Genomic DNA, 19,916 nt, shown 5'->3' on the forward strand with positions numbered 1-19,916 from the left:
ATTATGTCTTTATTATTAGGCTATGTTCCACAATCATTCAAAGTAGCAGTGATAAAACCGCTTCTTAAAAAGCACAACCTCGATCCAGAGGTTTTAGCCAACTATAGACCTATTTCTAATCTTCCGTTCCTCTCAAAGATTCTTGAGAAAGCGGTCGCAAAACAGTTGTGTGATTACTTAAAAAACAATGATTTATCTGAAGACTTTCAGTCTGGCTTTCGAACACATCATAGCACAGAGACAGCTCTGGTTAAAGTCACAAATGACATTCTAATAGCCTCAGACAAGGGACTTGTCTCTATTCTTGTTGTGCTCGATCTCAGAGTTAGGAAAAGGGACCACATTACTCCTGTTCTGGCTGCCTTACACTGGCTCCCTATAGAACACAGGATAGAATTTAAAATTCTTCTTCTCGCCTACAAAGCCCTTAATGGGCAGGCGCCATCTTACCTTAAAGAACTCATTATACCCTACTGTCCTACTAGGGCATTGCGTTCCAAGAATGCAGGGTTGTTGGTTGTTCCTAGAGTCTCTAAAAGTACAATGGGAGCCAGAGCCTTTTCTTATCAAGCTCTACATTTGTGGAATCAGCTTCCAGTTTGTGTTCGGGCGGCAGACACCCTATCCGTTTTTAAGAGTGCGCTTAAGACTTTCCTTTTTGATAAAGCTTATAATTAGGCCTGATTAGATTCAGCCCCTAGTTTTGCTGATATAGGCTTAGTTTCCCCAAATTTCTTTCTTTTTGGTGTCTATATACGCCGGGATCCGGAGTCATGAGGCGCATTCACACCGCAGTACTTTTCCCACAAAGGTTCATGAGAACTCTTTAGTTCTCATGAACTAAGTACAGATCACGTTCACACCGGAATAAGTCCCTGGGGGTGGATTAGGCAAATTAAGCCGCTGACGTCACTTCTTCTTCTTCTGCTTTGGGTCTACTGGCAGGCCGCTAACCACTTCACGGCGTATACTGCCGCCCAAAGTCCCCGGCCGGAAGTCCCCGGAGTTGGGGACTGGCTTCAGTAGAAGCTGCTGGGAGTCCCAGCAGCTTCTACTGATGCTGACACCTCCTCATCTCCACCGCTCCCATGTTTATTTTTGTGTTGCCATAAGTCTCTGCGTTTCTGCGCTGGGCTAATGCTAATGCTAATAATGCTAATGCGAGGATAATAAAATGGCGGCTTCACAAAACCTTTTGGGAGTTTTACGGGCGTGGTTTGCAATCCGCCTAGCCAATCAGACATAGGAACCTTTTTCTCCCACGAAAGTCCCTGCTCTCTAGCAGGGACGGAAAAGGGGGTAAAAAGGTTCTCATGGACTAATTTTAGTACCGGCTCTTTTTGGTGTGAACGCGACAAAAGAGTTCTCATGAACCTTTGTGGGAAAAGTACTGCGGTGTGAATGCGCCTATGGATGATCCTGCGGTCCTGTGTCCTGGATCGCAAGTCGTGGCTGTGGTCCTGGATCATCGGTCCTGGATGGATATCCTCGTGGATTCATCTTCCTATTATACACACATGCATTTCCAAACATTTGGACTACCTATGTTGCAAATGTATTATCTTTTCAATTTACACACGGCATCTATTGCACGTCTGTCCGTCCTGGGAGAGGGATCCCTCCTCTGTTGCTCTCCCTGAGGTTTCTTCCATGTTCCCTTTAAACTGTGGGTTTTCTCCGGAAGTGTTTCCTTGTACGATGTGAGGGTCTAAGGACAGAGGGTCTAAGGACAGAGGGTCTAAGGACAGAGGGTGTCGTATTGTCATACTGATATTCTGTACACACTGTGAAGACCACTGAGACAAATGTAACATTTGTGATATTGGGCTATATAAATAAACATTGATTGATTGATTGATTGATTGATTGATTGATTGATTGATTGATTGATTGACAACAACGGCCTACAGACATAAATAAACCAGCGACTGTATTCGCCATGACACAGGCAGTCTGTGGTTTGTACTTGTTTAACTTTTGTCTAGTTTCTGAACAGATATGAGGAGCTGTGAGCTCTGAGTGCTAACAGCTAACGGCTGATGTTTTGGTTTTGTGGTTCGCATCGAACATGACGTCACGGCAGTTTTACGCAGCGTCGCCCCGCCTACACTGCGTTACTATGGTTACTGCCCCAGCTACTAAACTGTAATGGAAACACAGCAACGTCGACGCATCGACTTCAAAATATCGTCGACGACATATTTCCGCGTCGACGCGTCGCTACACACACGTGGGTCACCCACAGCAACAAGCAGTTCTAGCTGTGGTGGCTACCATTAGCAGCTAGCATTTGCTATCCAATTTTTACATTAAAATGGAATTATGGATTATAAATTCAATCATTTTTTTATACATGGACGTTAAAAACCTATGGATTAACCGATTCAGCCGCTTTTTTCTCATTTTAATGCCATTGAACACGTCTTTTGATCAGATTGACAGCTACGGTGGTGAGACGATCTCCCTAGAAGCTCTGTAAAGGTACGTGTTGTGATGACTGTATTTGCTTCCCCTGTCGCGAGTCCGGATCACTCAGTGATGATACGATATACCTACATAATCTGTGGAGTCTCAGCTTTAATCGGATATATTGTATGTGCAGCTACGATAAGTAGGGGTGTAACGGTTTCGGTTTGGTACGTTTTCGGTACAGCAGAAAAAATTATCACAAAACATAACATATATTTTTTTTAATTATTATTAAACTGTGAATAATGTATTCACTCAAATCAATACAAAATATAATAAAATAAACATTAAGGTGCAGCATTTCGATAAACTGAAATAATCTGTATTTGAACTTTACTGTACTAGTACTCACAAAACATAAACTATTAGTTTAGGGTTTTTAATTATTATTAAACTATGAATATTCACTCAAATAAATATAAAATATAATAAAATGAACATTAAGGTGCAGCTTTTCGATGAACTGAAATTATCTGTATTTGAACTGTACTGTACTAGTACCTAAGCAGCCAGTTTGACATTATGACTTGCTGGTCATTGTATTTTCATGTTTTTTTAAAGAAAAATGAACTTGTCCACATTGCTGCCGAAAGTTACAGTAAGACATAAAACCACATTGTCCTGTGGTTTAGGCATTTTGACAAGCAATTTTGTTAAATTTTTCGTTTATTAAAGCTACAGAGAGGCGATTGTCGTTGTTGGATGAAAAGCAAACAGCTGTTTGCTGCAGAGCACAGCGCGTGTCGGAGCGCGCTCCTTCACTACAGACTTTCGCGCCACCTAACCATTCGCCAAAATGTTTTTAAAACCACTGGTAACCGGCCAAAAAACAATCTTCAAATAAAAGAAATTCACCGGAGGAGTTAAAGGAGAGTGACAGCCACAATGGCTTGATCGATGGAGTTGGCTTCAATATGATGATATAACAAGGTGTTTTGTCGGCTCTGTACATCAATGCCGACCTTATGCTGACAAGTAAGTGAAGAGTGGAACATAAAGGTTTCGGCTATAGGGAGATGTCCCAGCACTTTAGGAGGATGAAGGTTCTAATCTATTACATAGCCATTACAGTTATAACTCCTGATGACAGGAAGTGTATTATAAAAATAATAATACTCATAGCAGAAATGTCACCCTCCTTTTTTTCTTTTAACAATGACCACAATATAATAATTGTAATAAACCAAATATGAACAATTGAGGAAAACGAGGAAGAACTGATTCAAATGTTGTAGTAATGTAGTTTGTGCATTAATTACTATTGCAACAAATGTGTTCATTTTCTTCATTATTAGTCGATTGGTTTGGACGAATGCTCTTTGGCCAGTGGTTACAATGGTGGGACCAGTAGTGCTGCACCATTAATCGAAAAAAGATCGTGATCTCGATTCAGACACCTATGCGATCTCATTTCTAAATTACGGCGATCCTATGACGTCATGCCGATTTATTTTTATTTTTTTACATTTTTTATTATTTTCGGTTCGGCGTAAGCACTACTTACTACCAAGCAACTAGTGCTGCGTACCGGTACGCCGAACCGGTACTGGACTTGTAAAAAGTTTCGGTTCAAGTCCGGTTAAAACCGGAACGTTGGGAACCGGTACTTGGACTCGCAAAAAAACTAGCACTTACGTATATTCTGGTGTCTGTGGTTATTTAAACATTCCCTGATAAACGTTATTCAGCGTCAATAAATGAGTGCTAATCCCAGTGTGCTCAGTGTACAACATCACATGTAATTTCACCTTCGATTCACGGTTTGAAAATGTAGCATTTCGCCACATGCTAATGCTAACCGGAAGTGAATACTTTTCAGAATAAAAGTATTAAGTTAATAGTGTGAACTTTCGGTTTTTTCAGAATAAAACTGATTTAAATTAAATAGTGTATTTAATTCAAAATTACGCCATATCAACATTGATTTTAATTTCTAACAGTATGTATGTACATCAGTATGTATGTAGTATGTACTGTATAATGTACACATGTAGAGTTGTAGAAAATACATGGTGTACAGACAGTACAGTACACTCTGACTGTACAGTCACTACAGTGTAGCCTATACTGTATAGTAGGTGTGTAACAGTGTAATGCGTATAGTCTACTCTACACTCTACCTTTCAGCAAAGCTTTAGGGATTTAGGCTCAGTCAGCTCAGGGACTGTTTGGTTACTTTAGTTTGGTAAATGAAATAAATGTTTGAACCTTGTAGTAGTTCACTGTAGTTGCTGTCATAAGTAATTTGTAGACTAAGTGGCAAAAAGTGTTTTTTTACATTTGTACTTTGTAGAGAAATGTAGACACAAGTTGGAAGGGAGCACAATAAACCTGACGAGTTTGAATTTGAGTTGATTATTGTTAATTTTCAATTGATAATTAGCTCACAATAAGTTCACTTTAGTTACTCACACAACTTGACACAAGCCATGGGTTCAGGTCCGGACTTATAAGTCCGGACCTGAACCTGAACCTCTGAACTTGAGTCCGGACCTGAACCTGAATGTGAGTCCAGGTACGCAGCACTACTGGCAACACTCACTGACTGCAGCACGTGAGGGCAGGAGCCGGCAGTATGTTTACAGAAGCGTTAGCATTAGCACTGATTAGCAAAGAGTGACGAGAGCGACTAGTAGTACAGGAAAAACAGAAATGAGTGACGAGGAGGTCGAGAACAATGACAACAACACCGATGGAAAAAAAGGGGGGGAACATTGTAACGTGCCAGCGTTCCTCCCTGAAACCTCAGAATGTCGACATGTTGGTGTTCTTAGCCAAGAATCTTAAAGTGCAGTAGATGGACTGTGCTAGTAGCTAGGCTTTATCTACATTTATTCTGAAGCTGTAACTTTATGTTCTGTTCCGTTTTTATATTCAGTACTGACTGCAGTATTTAAGTTAATCCTTTTGATTCAGTGACATTACTACTCAGTGGAGTCTAGCACTTTGTTTAAGTTTATGTTTTTTTCAGTACAAGAACCTTTAAGTGCAGTAGTTGAACTGGGTGCTAGCCGGCTAGGCTTTTTTTATATTATTATTCTAAAGCTGTGAATGTTTTGTTTTTATATTCAGCAGCACTGTGGTGAGGTATTTTGAGTAACTGAAGTGCATTCCTCCCTGTAACAAACAGGTTGGTGTTGTTGGTTGTTGGGTGTCCTGTCACTGTGGACAGGTGCTACTGCAAAGTTTAAATTGTATTATTATAAAGCTGCAAAAATTCTATTTTTTATGTTCAGCACTCAGGCAGCAGCACTATCTTTATTTTAGTTACTGTATGTTTTGTTACCAGAGAGACTTGAGTTTAAGTCAAGCACTTTGTTTAAAGCCACAGTAGTTGGCTGTCAAATTCATTTTAGTTACTCCATGTTTTTGCTACAAGAAACTGAGACTTGGATTTAAGTCCAGCACTTTGATATTGATGGTGTCTGTTAAAGCCACAATAGTTGGCTCCAGGTGCCACATTTTGAATGTAGTAATGTTTGTTCAGTATTCAGCAACTACAGACTAAAGACAAAGTTATGTTTTTGTTACAAGAGAGACACATGTTGTCTGTTTAAATTCATTGTACTCACGTGACGTCTAAGAGTAAGAGTGCAATAAATATTTTCATTGAAACGATGAGAATCGTGATCTCAATTCTCTAGGGATGTCCCGATCACCTTTTTTTGCTCCCGATCCGATTCCGATCATTTGATTTTGACAATCTGCCGATACCGAATTTTCCCGATCCGATCTTTATGCAATGCATTAAGAGAAAAAAAAGGTAACAGATAACGGCTGGTCATCCAACGCGATGAATTCAGCTATCTTGGCTGTTATTGTGTTGGCCTCACTGTTCTGGGGCAGTTTCTCTTTCCTTTTAAAAGTCTCTGAAAGTGTCGGTTGTTTCAGTGCCGTTACCTGAGTGGCCGCTGTGTACTCGCCGTGTTGTTGTTGGTGTTTGTTTCTCAGGTAGCGTATTAGATTGGTCGTGTTGAACGTAGCTCTGTTCTTTCCACCACGCGGAACCTCTGCCTTCCAAACATTGCATCTGGCTGTTACACTGCCTTCGCTTTCAATTTTATAATACTTCCAAACTCCTGACATTTTCTCTGTCCCGACTCCCGAGTCACCAGCTGAACGTAGCCTCTCGTTAGCTTGATGCTACTATTAGACACTGCGCCCACTCTGTTGCCAGATTTCAGAGAAAAAGCAACCAGGTCTGAAAACAAGCCCAAAAGAAGCAACACATACATGATGTTGTGTAATTTTAAACCAAAACTAAGTCCTCAGGATGACTTTAAGACGTGAACATGGTCATTTTTGTTTTGTAACATTAAATAAAAAAATAAAAATTATAAAAAATAAAATAAAAAATCCCAATCCCCGATTTTTTTCTCCCGATCTTTGCAAGGCAGAGGTTCCGCGTGGTGGAAAGAACAGAGCTACGTTCAACACGACCAATCTAATACGCTACCTGAGAAACAAACACCAACAACAACACGGCGAGTACACAGCGGCCACTCAGGTAACGGCACTGAAACAACCAACACTTTCAGAGACTTTCAAAAGGAAAGAGAAACTGCCCCAGAACAGTGAGGCCAACACAATAACAGCCAAGATAGCTGAATTCATCGCGTTGGATGACCAGCCGTTATCGGTTACCTTTTGTTTCTCTTAATGCATTGCATAAAGATCGGATCGGGAAAAATCGGTATCGGCAGATTGTCAAAATCAAATGATCGGAATCGGATCGGGAGCAAAAAAAGGTGATCGGGACATCCCTAGCCGTAATACTGTAAAAAGCACGATTGCCGCCCTGTCTGTCAGCCTTCCATCTCGTGCACGCACAAATGTATCTCGTGCCCTCATTGGGCGTGTATTGCGCGTTCATGTGTGTTGGAGGAGGTGCTCTGAGGAAGTCTGAAGGAAGGGGCGGATTCTTTTTGGCTGTGTACTTTCACATTTTAGTGCACTCGAGCCGGTTTATGAAACTTACCTACCCCACCTTTAAAGCATGGAGACATGTCACAGTCGAGACACAAAGCATTTCAACTTGAATATGAGCAGAATATGTCCCTACGATTACTATCATCATCATCATCATCATGCTGGTGTAATGATTTTAATCAAAGAGATGCTATTTTAGAGGAAATGTGAAAATATCAAAAATAAATATCAATAATGTCGGCATATATTATGTATGAGCCACATCGCCCTGATCTCAGAGAGCTGCTACGTGCCTGCCCAGCAACGGGAGGCCCCTCCTCCTCTTCCATCTCCTCCTCTTCTTCTTCCCCCTCTTCCTCCATCTCCTCTTCTTCCTCACGTCTCTCACCCCCCTTTTTACTCCTCTCTTCCTGTTCTCAGCACCCCCTTCCCTTCCTAACGACGCAGCAATCTACGCCTCCTCTCACCTGCCGTTTCTCCCCGTCCCTCTCTGAATGTCGCTCTCTCTTGTTGCCCCCAGCAACTGTTGAAGCTACACCTTGGTTACCGTGGTGACGGTGTGGCTCACCACCACAGGGACTGGGTCTCTGCATCTGGGTGCTGTTGAGTTGGCCAACACATGACTTCAATTGGTTCAATATAAGCCTATGGGGTGCTGAATTGATACCTGAATGTATCATGGCTGTGACTAATGGTTGTTTTCATTATAGAAAATGTCTTGTATTGTCGTTCCAAAATACAACGATTTTCTGTTTAATCTGATTAAAAACAGAGGAAACCATGACATTTTGATATGTGGGAGGCTAAAACTCTTGCTTGAAAATATACTTCAATGATCAATCGGTTATAAAAAGAGTTGCCGGTTGCACAGCAGCTCTACTCCTTGAAGAGTAGAGCCTGAAACGCCTCCATTTGACTAACATAGTGACATCACTACGTAACACTCGCACTTCTATTGGCTAGCACTCTAACATGGACCTTGAGTCTGAAATAAAGATTGGATATAACACATTGTACGTGATAGTCTAAGGGGCGGGACATCTCTTAGTGGTTGACCAATCACAACTGAGCCGGTCAGCTAACCAATCCGAGCAGACTGGGCTCTGGTTTCAGACAGAGGGGGAAAAGAGGTGCTGCAGCACAGGCAGTATGAGAAAAATAAAGCGCTTTTTGAACATTAAAGCATGGAGACATGTCCCAGTAGAGACACTACATACACATATGAACCCGAAAATCAGAATAGTATATCCTCTATAATAACCAAAAGATCTGGTGCCACCAGATCAGATCTATTTAAAGCACTGTTGGAGATCTCTGCACTCTACGTTGATCTGTTTGTCAAAATCTCCCTTTTTATGTCACAGCAGGGAGATCACACTGCAGCTTCAGCACAAACACACACACAAGCTCACACACACTTTTCTGAGCCGACAACTATCTCTGCAGCTCTATGATCTTCTCCCACACTGAACAGGAAGAGCCTGAATGCACCTGAAAACATTCTTGAGCGCTACAACAAGTCTGCACTACAGAGGAAGCCACATCACTGCATGACATAATTGAGGCAGCCATTTTGGCTCAGCACAGTGGGGTGCATCTATGTAATATAATCATAGCACTACAGCTGCCATATCACGGAAGAAACAGGTAGGCAAATTGGGTTCTCTCGTTACTATTTTACAGCTTGCACATTAACAACATGTACCTTTATTCATGGTCTAGTTGGGATTTTGCAAAATATCTGTATGGTGGGAAATCCAGCCTGACCCAAATGACCTCCGGACAGGAAACTGGAACAAAATTAAATTATCGATAATCCCACGACATTCGAGTTTTCCTATTGGTGCATTCACCAAATATTTACATGATGAAATTTTTTATAAATAATCACCAGTAATGTTTGTTTAAGGACTAAGTGTGGGAATACAAAGACAGTCACTTGACTAAAACCAGCTTTATTTACTTACTAATGTATGTCAGCTACTTCGCAAAAAACAGGGGGTTGAAATCTAAGGCAATAGTCCTGCATTAGAGCTGGGTATACTTCTATCAATACCACTGCCAATTCGTAAGTATATCAAAATCTAATACCTTTATTTTGAGATATAATTACAAAATCGTTTTTAATTGAACAAAAGCAGCCAACATAATCAAAAGTAATGGTCATCTTCTGCAGATTGACAAGAACTTAAATTAAAAACATGTCTAAAACTAGCAAACCGTTCTGATATGAACACACATTTAACGGCAGCTTATGAACATTTTCGAAGGACTTTCCAGGCCCCTAAAAAACAGAAATCTACCACCAAAGATAACCACTAGTATTTACAACAAGCCTCTTCTTGTGCTGTGGTATCAGAAGTTTCAGATGCATATTAAACTCCCATTAAAACAGCAATCAGACAAAGAGGCATGCGATCAATTCAAAATACACATTTCAGGGTATTTTAAACATGCATGGTCCTAGTGGGAAATTATGTGTTGCTCCATCCACTGCATCACACAACACACTTTCTACAACAACTATTGGAAACATTACGCTGTATTATTGTCCCTCACCCCTTGCTTACAGTCAATGTTATCCTGACACAACTATTACTGACCAGTGTGGAAAGCAGCGTTACGAGATTCCTCCAAAACAGTTAACCTAATTTTGGTCTAAAAATAATAATTGACAAACTATATCTGGAGTTCAGCCACTCAATCGATCTATTTCATCGCTTCCTGTTTTAGTTCCGGCCATGATAGTTTAGATGCGTTTGTGCAATTAGATGCTAAAATACAAGTTTCAAGATGTCAATGCGTTTGTCAATATTTCCATATATTTGCCTTTTTTCTATCAAAGTTTATTTATTTATTTATAGAAGGACCATGCATACAAAAACATGAATCTCAGCAAAGAGAAGAGATGCAATATGCCAGATTATAGCCAATAGCTAATTTCCATCTGTGGTTAAAACATATTCTTTCATAAAAGCATGTTTTTCAGAAATGTAAAGAGGAAATGCAAGTTCCTTGTGTGAAAGTTCATCAAAGTATGTACTTTTGATTAAAAACACATGACTACAAAGCACCAGAGTTGAATCCTATATGCTTGATGATTGTCAGGAGGATGTACTTGACTGTGAAACACTGAAGCTATAACATTGCTCATGGTGGTCACGTGACAGGAAGCACAAGTGAAAACAGTGACATTCAAGATCAATATGTCGTTCTTGACTGTTTAAAAGAACCAAGAAGGTATTCCGAATCATTTCTGTCTAATCCAACTGAAGCTTGTGTTTTATGTCGATGTGTTTTAGGAGTACAACTGGCTCTCTGTGTGTGGGGTTAACTGGTGTCAAAATATAGAGAGAGGACCCAAAGGCACCCCCTTCTCCAAGTAAAGCTGCGACATAAAAGCATCTGATAATATAACATCACAGGGAAACTCAGTAGTGCACTGAGGGGGGAAAATAGCCTGGTCTAGACTCGGATCAAACTGCAACGCAGAGCTATGAGCCTGCGTTCACGTGGACGAGAGAAACGAGGGTCCAGTATTCATTTAATGAGCTCTGACATGCAACCTTGCTGCTCTAACGTCAACACCAGGTGGCCAGAGAGAGGCTGGGGCTGGGGGGAGGACTGCCTCCATCGTGCAATAAACGTGCCAAAAATCTGCGCCACATCATCACCTCACATCCTCTCCAATGCTGTCAGTTTGCGCACATCATTTCCCCCAAAGCAGGTCACGAGGTGCAGGCATGCAGCGGTTTGCGCCAGTTGTGCAGATAACATCCGACTAATAGCATTTTCCACCAAAAAATGAGTGATTATTATATAAGACTTATGTCACTGAGATATGATGCGTAATGCACAGCCACCAGAACACCCCCCAGCTGATGGGCTACAAACAGACCGGTTACCTGGCAGATTAATGCAAACTAAACCCTCCCTATCCTGCAGCTGATGAGCCCTAATAGGAAATGTTAGACAACCAGCATTGAAGGACAGTCTGTACCCAGTTTCAGGGGCCCGGTTCAGTCCCCCCTGGCTGTGCCCTTGGTTATTAACACAGCTCCATGACGAGGAACACAACAGCACATAATCCGGTCCAGGCGTTCACTATCATTCCCCTTTTTCTCCAGCAATCATATTTAACCAAGTACAGAAAGCAGGTCCACAACTTTAATAATAAGAAACAGAACTACCTGAGCTGCGCAACTCTTCCAAAAATAACCCAGGTGAATGAGGGGGGTAGGTTGGATTCGGAGTTGGGATCCAGGAGAAACGTGGTGCCTCCCCTGCCCTTCCTGGCGCAAACAGCCATTGGATTAGCGGCGCAACGAGGAGAGGAGAGCAGGCACAGACTGCGCCATTGTTGCAATACCACTAGAAATGATCACAACTTATTCCCCTCAGATACAAAATAGTGTTACACTCTGCAAAGCATACATATAATGCTGATCTAAAGGTTGAGAAACGTGTGGTACCCCTCCTTTTTATCCAGTGTATTATTCCTAGTCGTGCATTCCACCAAAACAGGCCGGAAAACCGAATAAAAAACCCGATTTGTATGATACCTGTGACGCCGGGCTTTTAATTGGAAGTTGCCCCTTGCACCAACCGAGCCCACCCTGGCGCAATCAGTGGCAAATATAGCCACCACCACCAGGGGCGCGCTTTGCATTACGCATCACATGAACTGCACTCATTTATGTCATGCGGTGTGGTGGTAAACAACGAGGCGCACAAAAAAAACCTGCATCGTGTTTACAAGGGTTTAGATTCAACCGTGACCCGGTGTAAACCCGGTAATTTCATAACCACATTGCATTCCCCCCCCCCAGCTAACTCCCCTCCCTTTACCCCCCGCCCCCCCAATGGAAAACAGCACTGCCTGCCGTCCGCCATTAGGGAGCCAAATGAACAATACTGGAGACTAGAGGCGGCTGCAGAACACACACACACAGCAGCCTGGGAGAAAATCTGTTAGAATAAACTGTTAATTCTTCACTTTAGTGTGTCTCCTCGCCCCGGTTGGACTCCCAGATGAGGCCCTGGACCCCCGACTAAAGGCCCGCACAAGTTCCCCAAACTTTGACTAATTAGGCGTAAAACTGGGGTAAGAAAAACGTCTGTGAAATTCTCTTACCGGAGTAGAGCTGGAAACGGTGTAGCGCCACTTTTGTGCCTTGACATTAATCCCGGGGAGCGCATGCGCAGAACGGAGAACTTTCCACTTTCCGTCCAAAGATCGTGTGTTAAGAAGATGAGTCACTACGCTAAGAAGGCGTTACGTTACGTGCGAGGCCGGCGATAAGAGAGCATGTTTCCATGTAAAAGGGATTCCCTAATAATAATAATATTAATAATAATAATTGACTGCTACTAACTGCAGTATTTTTTATCCATATTTTGTATACTATTTATATTGTTTATATTTGATATAATATTTTTTCTTTACATTTTGGGTTGTTAATTCTATATTCCACTTTTTAAGTATTTTTATTTTATGTCTGAACACACTGAGGCTTCTTCTGTAAATAATGTCCCAGTAAAGTATCTATCTATCTCTATCTATCTCTATCTACCTATCTATTTATCTATCTATCTATCCATCAGCTACATGACTGAAATGTTCATACATCCAGCCTAGTTGTACTTTACTCAAATATTTCCATTTTATTCTATACTCCTCCTCGTCACTCGCAAGTCCCTGCAATGCCCTCTCCCCTCAGTACCTCACAGATCTCGTCTACCCTTACATCCCGTCCCGCACCCTTCGATCCTCAGACTCCGGCCTGCCTTCAGTGTTGTGTTTTACCTTTATGAGGCTACTACTTATATTTGTATTTTAAAATATTCCCAATACGTTTTTTTTTTTACAAGCACCAATGTTTTTCTACAAATCATTTTTTACTACCTTTACTTCCATTAAAGATCTGAATACTTTTCATCAGTGCAGTTAAATACATTTATTCCCAAAATCACAATTTATGATGCTTTAAATCTTGCATATATGCTCACGTTTATGGAAATGGGAAGTAAACACAGAGTGAGACCTCCCTCATAATATATCCTCTCCGACGTCATCCATTCCTATTCCTTAATTTTATTTTCGTCACGCATGCGCATGAGGGGCAATCAGGAGGGTTGGTTCCATTAAATTGATTTACCCTTATCGATACAGATCATGTAACCCGTGTAAACCGACACCATATCTGCTGGGAAATGACATACTTTGATAATAAAAGGTTCAGATCCCTTTTTTTTCAAACAGGCTGCATTGAAGTACACTTGGTCCAATCAGCAGGAAGGATCCGGGTTGAGAGAGTTCATGTTCTCAGTGATGTCCGTAAAACATCGCCTTTCCTTATGTAATTTCATCCAGACATGCAGGAGAAAACCCAAAACGACATATAACATAATTGATAATCCCTGAAAAGCATCATTATAAATCCCTGTTGAAAAAGGGGGATGCCAAAGGATGTTAAAATACCTTTATTATTAAAATAGCCACTGTAGACCGAGCAAAACAGGTTACATTTGATACAAAACAAACACTATCATGGGTTAATTTGGTGTTTTTGTGCACAAAATCCGAAGAAGTGATCACGTTTTTAATATGGCGGATCAGGTGCGTTCAAGGTACCGACCGGCATCAGTGAAACGTGCAGATCGATTCACTTCAGGGGTTATTTCCATCTCTTCAACCCCACATTATAGACTGAATAAACCCCACAAATATCTCCAAACTCACCAGACTGATGGCAGGAGGAGGATTGGACGGATTTATTTCCAGATTATCCTGATAACAGTCGGGTTGCCAGATCTTCTGCACAAATATCCGACTCTTCAATGTTCCCACATGCGCAAAGGCAACTAACATGTACAACGTTTGTGACACTGGAACTCAATTAAGGAAGTAATGCAGACTGTTCCTTTATTACACGCAGCCGTAAAGTATAGATCTACATAGCATTCATGAAATAATTGTGTGTTTGTGTGAGGCGTTCACTGACCTCATTTAATGTCATGCGCTGATGTGCGCAACACAGCAACGCGCAGTATCGTTTCCCTTGTTCAATACGTCTGCCTCTTTACTTACCTTTATCTAGCCTATACACTATGTACTCTTTATTGCGTGTTTACTCGGACATTGTTTAGTCATATTTGAATATGAACTGGGTTTGTTTTGTTTTGTATTAATCTTGTGGTCCTGCTGAACTGCTGCACAAGCATTTCCTTCAATAGATGATATGAATCTTATCTTAAATACAAGACCAACACTTTTGCAGAGAGGATAAAGCAAATAAGTATTTACTCAAGTGCTTCCTTGGCACCTTTTAAACAGTACAGTATTTAGTCTCCAAGAATATCTTATGATGTAGACTGTTCCTTTGAGATATCAAAACAATGTATGTTCAGTGTGTGACATCAAATGCATGTCATGGATTGAAACACCAACCGTATAGTTTCGTGTAACTAAAGCTGTCAGATATTTATATTGGAGTAAATTACTACTGACAGTTAGTAGAAGTGAAAGTGGCATACAAAGAAACAACGACAAGTAATAAAGGCCAAGTTGTTATTACTTTTTTTTATTGTAGCCCTACATATTTTATTCTGAAGCTCAGCGCGTTCTTATAATGTAAGAGTTCATATTTCAGACCTGGCGATAAAAGTGGTTTTGACAGCTTTTTCTGAAATAATATATAATCCTAAAGATATGATTAAATGGGCGATAGCTTTTCCCAAAAGGTGCATAAAATGTACATACTGTCCTGTACATCTTCTAATTTGTTCATATTCTTACCCACATGTGTGTTACCACCTGGATTAAATACTTAGGGGAGGGTGGGGTAAATTGAGCCATTTTTTAGTTATGCTGTCCTTAAGCAAGGAGAAATTACACATAGTAAAAATGAAAGCACGCACCTATAATTCAGGATGTCTCCTATCAATGGCAATGATAAGAATTAATATTTGATCAAGGGCAGTGAAAATATTACTTCTAAAAAAGAAGTGGTCTTGTGGCTCAATTTGCCCCGGGTTAGGGGTAAATTGATCCTAAATTCAACTTTAAATGTAGCCTACAATGAGCTCTTATTATCAACTTGGCCTACTTTCATTCATTTCTCCATTGAAAAACTGGTTCAACTTACCCCAAGGCCCATGGTTCACTTTACCCCATAGCCACCATTTTAGAAAAAATAGCCTAGCATTACAATTCAGTCATCTTTAGCTTAATGATTCACATGGTTTAATATGCTGCTAACACATCAACATATACAATATGTTTTTTTTTGTTGACATGACAGCCGATATAGCTGACATCTAGAACATTTACTTTGACAAGCAAAAAACGTTTTTTAGTAAAAATGTTTACTTACCAGAATGAGCATCTCTCTTTCACAGGCAATGAGAAATAGGAGGAGCTTGCATAATTTATGGTCACGTGATTACAACTATAAGGCGTTGCCTGGTTACAGGGGGTGGTTCAATTTACCCACTGGCTCAATTTACCCCCTTCTCCCATGCCTTCTCCCCCTACCGCTAGAATTTGAAAATACACAACCGGAAAAAATCTGCCACTTCCTTATAGAGCCCCTCCTCCAACACACACGAACGCGCACATGACCCATGAGGGCACGAGATAAGTTTGTGCACAGATGGAAGGCTGACAGGCAGGTAGGCCATCCAGTTACTTTAGCCGGGCCGGCTCAGGTGATTGGTCGTGCTTTTTACAGTACTACCAGAGCCTAGGGCTCTGAGTACTACGGCTTCCACAGATGACATTTTTGTATGGATTTTTTGTCAAATGCATTGCTTTCGGGATGTTAAGAGCATTCCATGGAATATAACAAAAAGTGTATCTCGAGCCGGTTTCTCAAACAAACCTACCTACCAAACCTTTAAGTTAAAGGTGGGGTAGGTAAGTTTCAGAAACCGGCTCGAGATACACTTTTTCTTATATTCCATTGAATGCTCTTAACATCCCGATAGCAATGAATATCTTAAGTGCTTTGACAACAAATCCATAAAAAAATGTCATCTGTAGAAGCCGTAATACTGTAAAAAGTACAACCAATCCGAATTGGATGGCCTACCTGCCTGTCAGCCTTCCATCGGGGCACTAACTTATCTCGTGCCCTCATTGGTCATGTGTGCGTTCGTGTGTGTTGGAGGAGGGGCTCTATAAGGAAGTGGCAGATTTTCTCCGGTTGTGTATTTTCAAATTCTAGCGATCTCGAGCCGGTTTCTCAAACTTACCTACCCCACCTTTAAAGCAGTGACTGGCTGCAGTACAAACAATTCTGTACAAACAACATTTTGATCAACCTTTCTCACACACACAGTACATGTCCATTTGCAGGGTCATTCACAGCCGGATATTTGTAGAAGTAAAATATGTGTACAGCATATTCTAAAAGCGAGACGGTTGAGTATGTTAAAGGTGGGGTAGGTAAGTTTGAGAAACCGGCTCGAGATCGCTAGAATTTGAAAATACACAACCGGAGAAAATGTGCCACTTCCTTATAGAGCCCCTCCTCCAACACACACGAACGCGCACATGACCAATGAGGGCACGAGATAAGTTTGTGCCCCGATGGAAGGCTGACAGGCAGGTAGGCCATCCAATCCGTTTAGCCGGATGTACTTTTTACAGTATTACGGCTTCTACAGATGACATTTTTTTATGGATTTTTTGTCAAAGCACTTCAGATATTCATTGCTATCGGGATGTTAAGAGCATTCCATGGAATATAACAAAAAGTGTATCTCGAGCCGGTTTCTGAAACTTACCTACCCCACCTTTAAGGAGTGATGAAGGATTGGCTAAAATAGTAGTATGGTTGTCTCCACTTGTTCTCATACAACTGTTCACATTGCTTTTAAACGAGCAATTGTTTAACAAGTGTTATCTCAGCTACAAGTCCTGTATGTTATATTGCGTGTTTGAAAGCTTTAGGTTTTCTTTATTAAGATCTCTATTAGCATGAGCACTGGCTATTCTTCCCGGGGTCCACTGACTTCTATTCATTTCCATGCATTGGGTAAATCAATAAACATACAAAAGCAAAGGATAGCAGTTTAAAGTGCAGAAAAAAATGAAAATTATGCACTTTCATATTGATAATTTTTCTTTAAACCAAAAAAACAATAACAATAGCAGATGAATGGCTGTTGTTATTTCTTATACAGCTCAGGTTTCTGGAGCACCCATATGCTTGTTAAAGGTGGGGTAAGTAAGTTTGAGAAACCGGCTCGAGATCGCTAGAATTTGAAAATACACAACCGGAGAAAATCTGCCACTTCCTTACAGAGCCCCTCCTCCAACACACACGAACACGCACATGACACGAGATAAGTTTGTGCCCCGATGGAAGGCTGACAGGCAGGTAGGCCATCCAATCCGTTTAGCCGGGCCGTTTCTGAAACTTACCTACCCCACCTTTAAGATTACATTGAGCTGTGACGTTGGGTAAACACGAGGTAGGCATCTCTATAGAGAAATATGAGAATAATATGAATAGAAAGGCATAAAAACAGGTTGCAGTGATACAAAGTTAGGGTATTAAAGTATCAAACTATAGCCACCTGGATGATGTGCTGGTATGTCAACTGGCTGCCCTTTATTCATAATACATTCGGAGTTTTATACTAGAAGGTAAACATAAAAAAATCGTACATGTTTATCTGCATTACATTATTGAAACAGCATTGATTACAGGCGTCAACATTGTCTCTGCTAGCTGTAACTTCAGTAGTTATTTTTCTTACATGTTTTAAGTTTTCATTGAGACAACACCACAGAACAGGAAGCACGCCATTTCAATCTATGGACTATAAACTCTGAGGCCAAGTTGGCATCAAGCTGTTGGTTGCTAAAAAACGAAAAATAGTACAAATGGGTTTATTTTCTTCTTCACGTTTTTAATTTTGACAAGACAAGGTGAAAACTCTTATTAAGGAAAGCATCGACAGGGCTCATCAGTTTTGTGTTTCTGACAAAAACAGTGGTTCATTTAGCACCGCAGACAGAGAGGACACAGTTTAACAGCATTGTTCAAATATTAAGACAATATACTGACCTAAGTTCATAAATCACACTGCTCAAAATAAGACTTATTCTCAGATTTAGGTTCAAATCTTGACATAATTATCGTCAGAGTAAAAATGTCTCAAATTATCGGAAACTAAAAGGCTGCTAACAAGCTTTCCCAATTAAAATCTCCTAACTTTTATTAGCAGGGTGGTTGATCTAAGGTTTAGCCCTTATAGCGTTTGACTGTACGTACTAAATAACTTAAGCCTCTCCTACAGGGGCACATACAAATAGCAACTAAACATTAGCAGTCATCAGATGACATTTGAATAACTGTATATATGAATATACCTATATAAAGTATGTACAAACCAGAACATATAAAAACAGGAACTCTGTGCATGGAAGGCAAAAGGACTCTTTCTTCATTCATAAAAAAACACTTCCATCACCTCATTCTGGGGGATTCACCTGTGGAAAAGGGTTGCAAATGAGATACTGGGCTTGAAAAGGGGGATTCAACCCATTTTAAGGATGTACATAAATTGTGTGTTGATCGGGAAATGTAAGCCAGTGTTTGTGAAAATAGCATGTGAAACTCCTCTGATGGAAAACTGGTCGTGCATACTGGGAAACAAACGGCTGTTGTAAATTAAGGCTGGCATCAAATATGACATCAAATGAAAACCACATTTGGGTGTTGAATAAAGCAGTTCTATTTCTATAGAGTTTTGACTGACACTGATAAATCCCTCTGCAAGGGGAACACTGATCCACAGGTGAATATCCCGAATTAAGTCCTTAGTAAAGTGAAAACATAAGTGGGAAAGCATGGACCATTGAAAATGTTACAAAAGTGATGGGAAATGCCCTCTTGAAGCACCCACAAACATTCTCAATCGGCACACAGGCTAGTTATACAAACACACACATCTATCATATCCACGCTGACATCAAGTAGAACTCTGGGAAAGGCACGACCCGCGGAGGGGCTTTCTTTTTTTGGGGAGTTGCTCCAAAGAGAGAGGAGGGAGTTTCTGACCGAGGAGCGATGATTTCACCAACAAAATGGACAGGATTTGTATCAAGCTCTACTTGAACTGTGCAGATCATCAGTGATGATAAGATGGAGCAGTCGTGCGGACAGGATTCAAATGTCATCAATTTGGGAATTTACACTGACATCAATTTCACTTCACGTGACGAGATCCCAACGAGCTCCTCCTCCTCCTTTGAAAGACAACAAGCTCTGCAAAGCTGCTGCCCATTGTGTGTGTGTGTGTGTGTGTGTGTGTGTGTGTGTGTGTGTTGGTGACCAGAGGGGGCGTTATGGCAGCTGCACTCTGTACGCACAGATGAGTAGCTTAACCTGCAGAAAGAAAAACGATGTAAGAAACAGTTAACAAAAACTGTTCATACCAATAAGACTTGGCCCTTTTTAGCCTCTAAGAATTATACATAATAATAATAATGATATATACAATGT

At 40.8% G+C, this 19,916-nt stretch overlaps 2 protein-coding genes across 2 annotated transcripts in view; both read right to left on the reverse strand.

The window, feature by feature from the left end:
* Positions 1-12,604, reverse strand: part of zmym2 (zinc finger, MYM-type 2) — a 46,311-nt gene extending 33,707 nt beyond the window's left edge. Inside the window, 1 exon segment of the mRNA XM_071207026.1 lies at positions 12,533-12,604. The gene's annotated coding sequence lies outside the window, so the exon portion shown is untranslated.
* Positions 12,605-17,985: 5,381 nt separating this feature from the next.
* mphosph8 (M-phase phosphoprotein 8) overlaps positions 17,986-19,916 on the reverse strand; it is a 29,334-nt gene continuing 27,403 nt past the window's right edge. Inside the window, exon 14 of the mRNA XM_034109467.2 lies at positions 17,986-19,799. Coding sequence (XP_033965358.1) covers positions 19,758-19,799 — 42 coding nt within the window. The 3' untranslated portion in view covers positions 17,986-19,757. The remainder of the gene's footprint in view (positions 19,800-19,916) is intronic.

Source organism: Pseudochaenichthys georgianus, chromosome 21 (assembly GCF_902827115.2).
Source record: "Pseudochaenichthys georgianus chromosome 21, fPseGeo1.2, whole genome shotgun sequence".
Lineage (NCBI taxonomy): Eukaryota > Metazoa > Chordata > Actinopteri > Perciformes > Channichthyidae > Pseudochaenichthys > Pseudochaenichthys georgianus.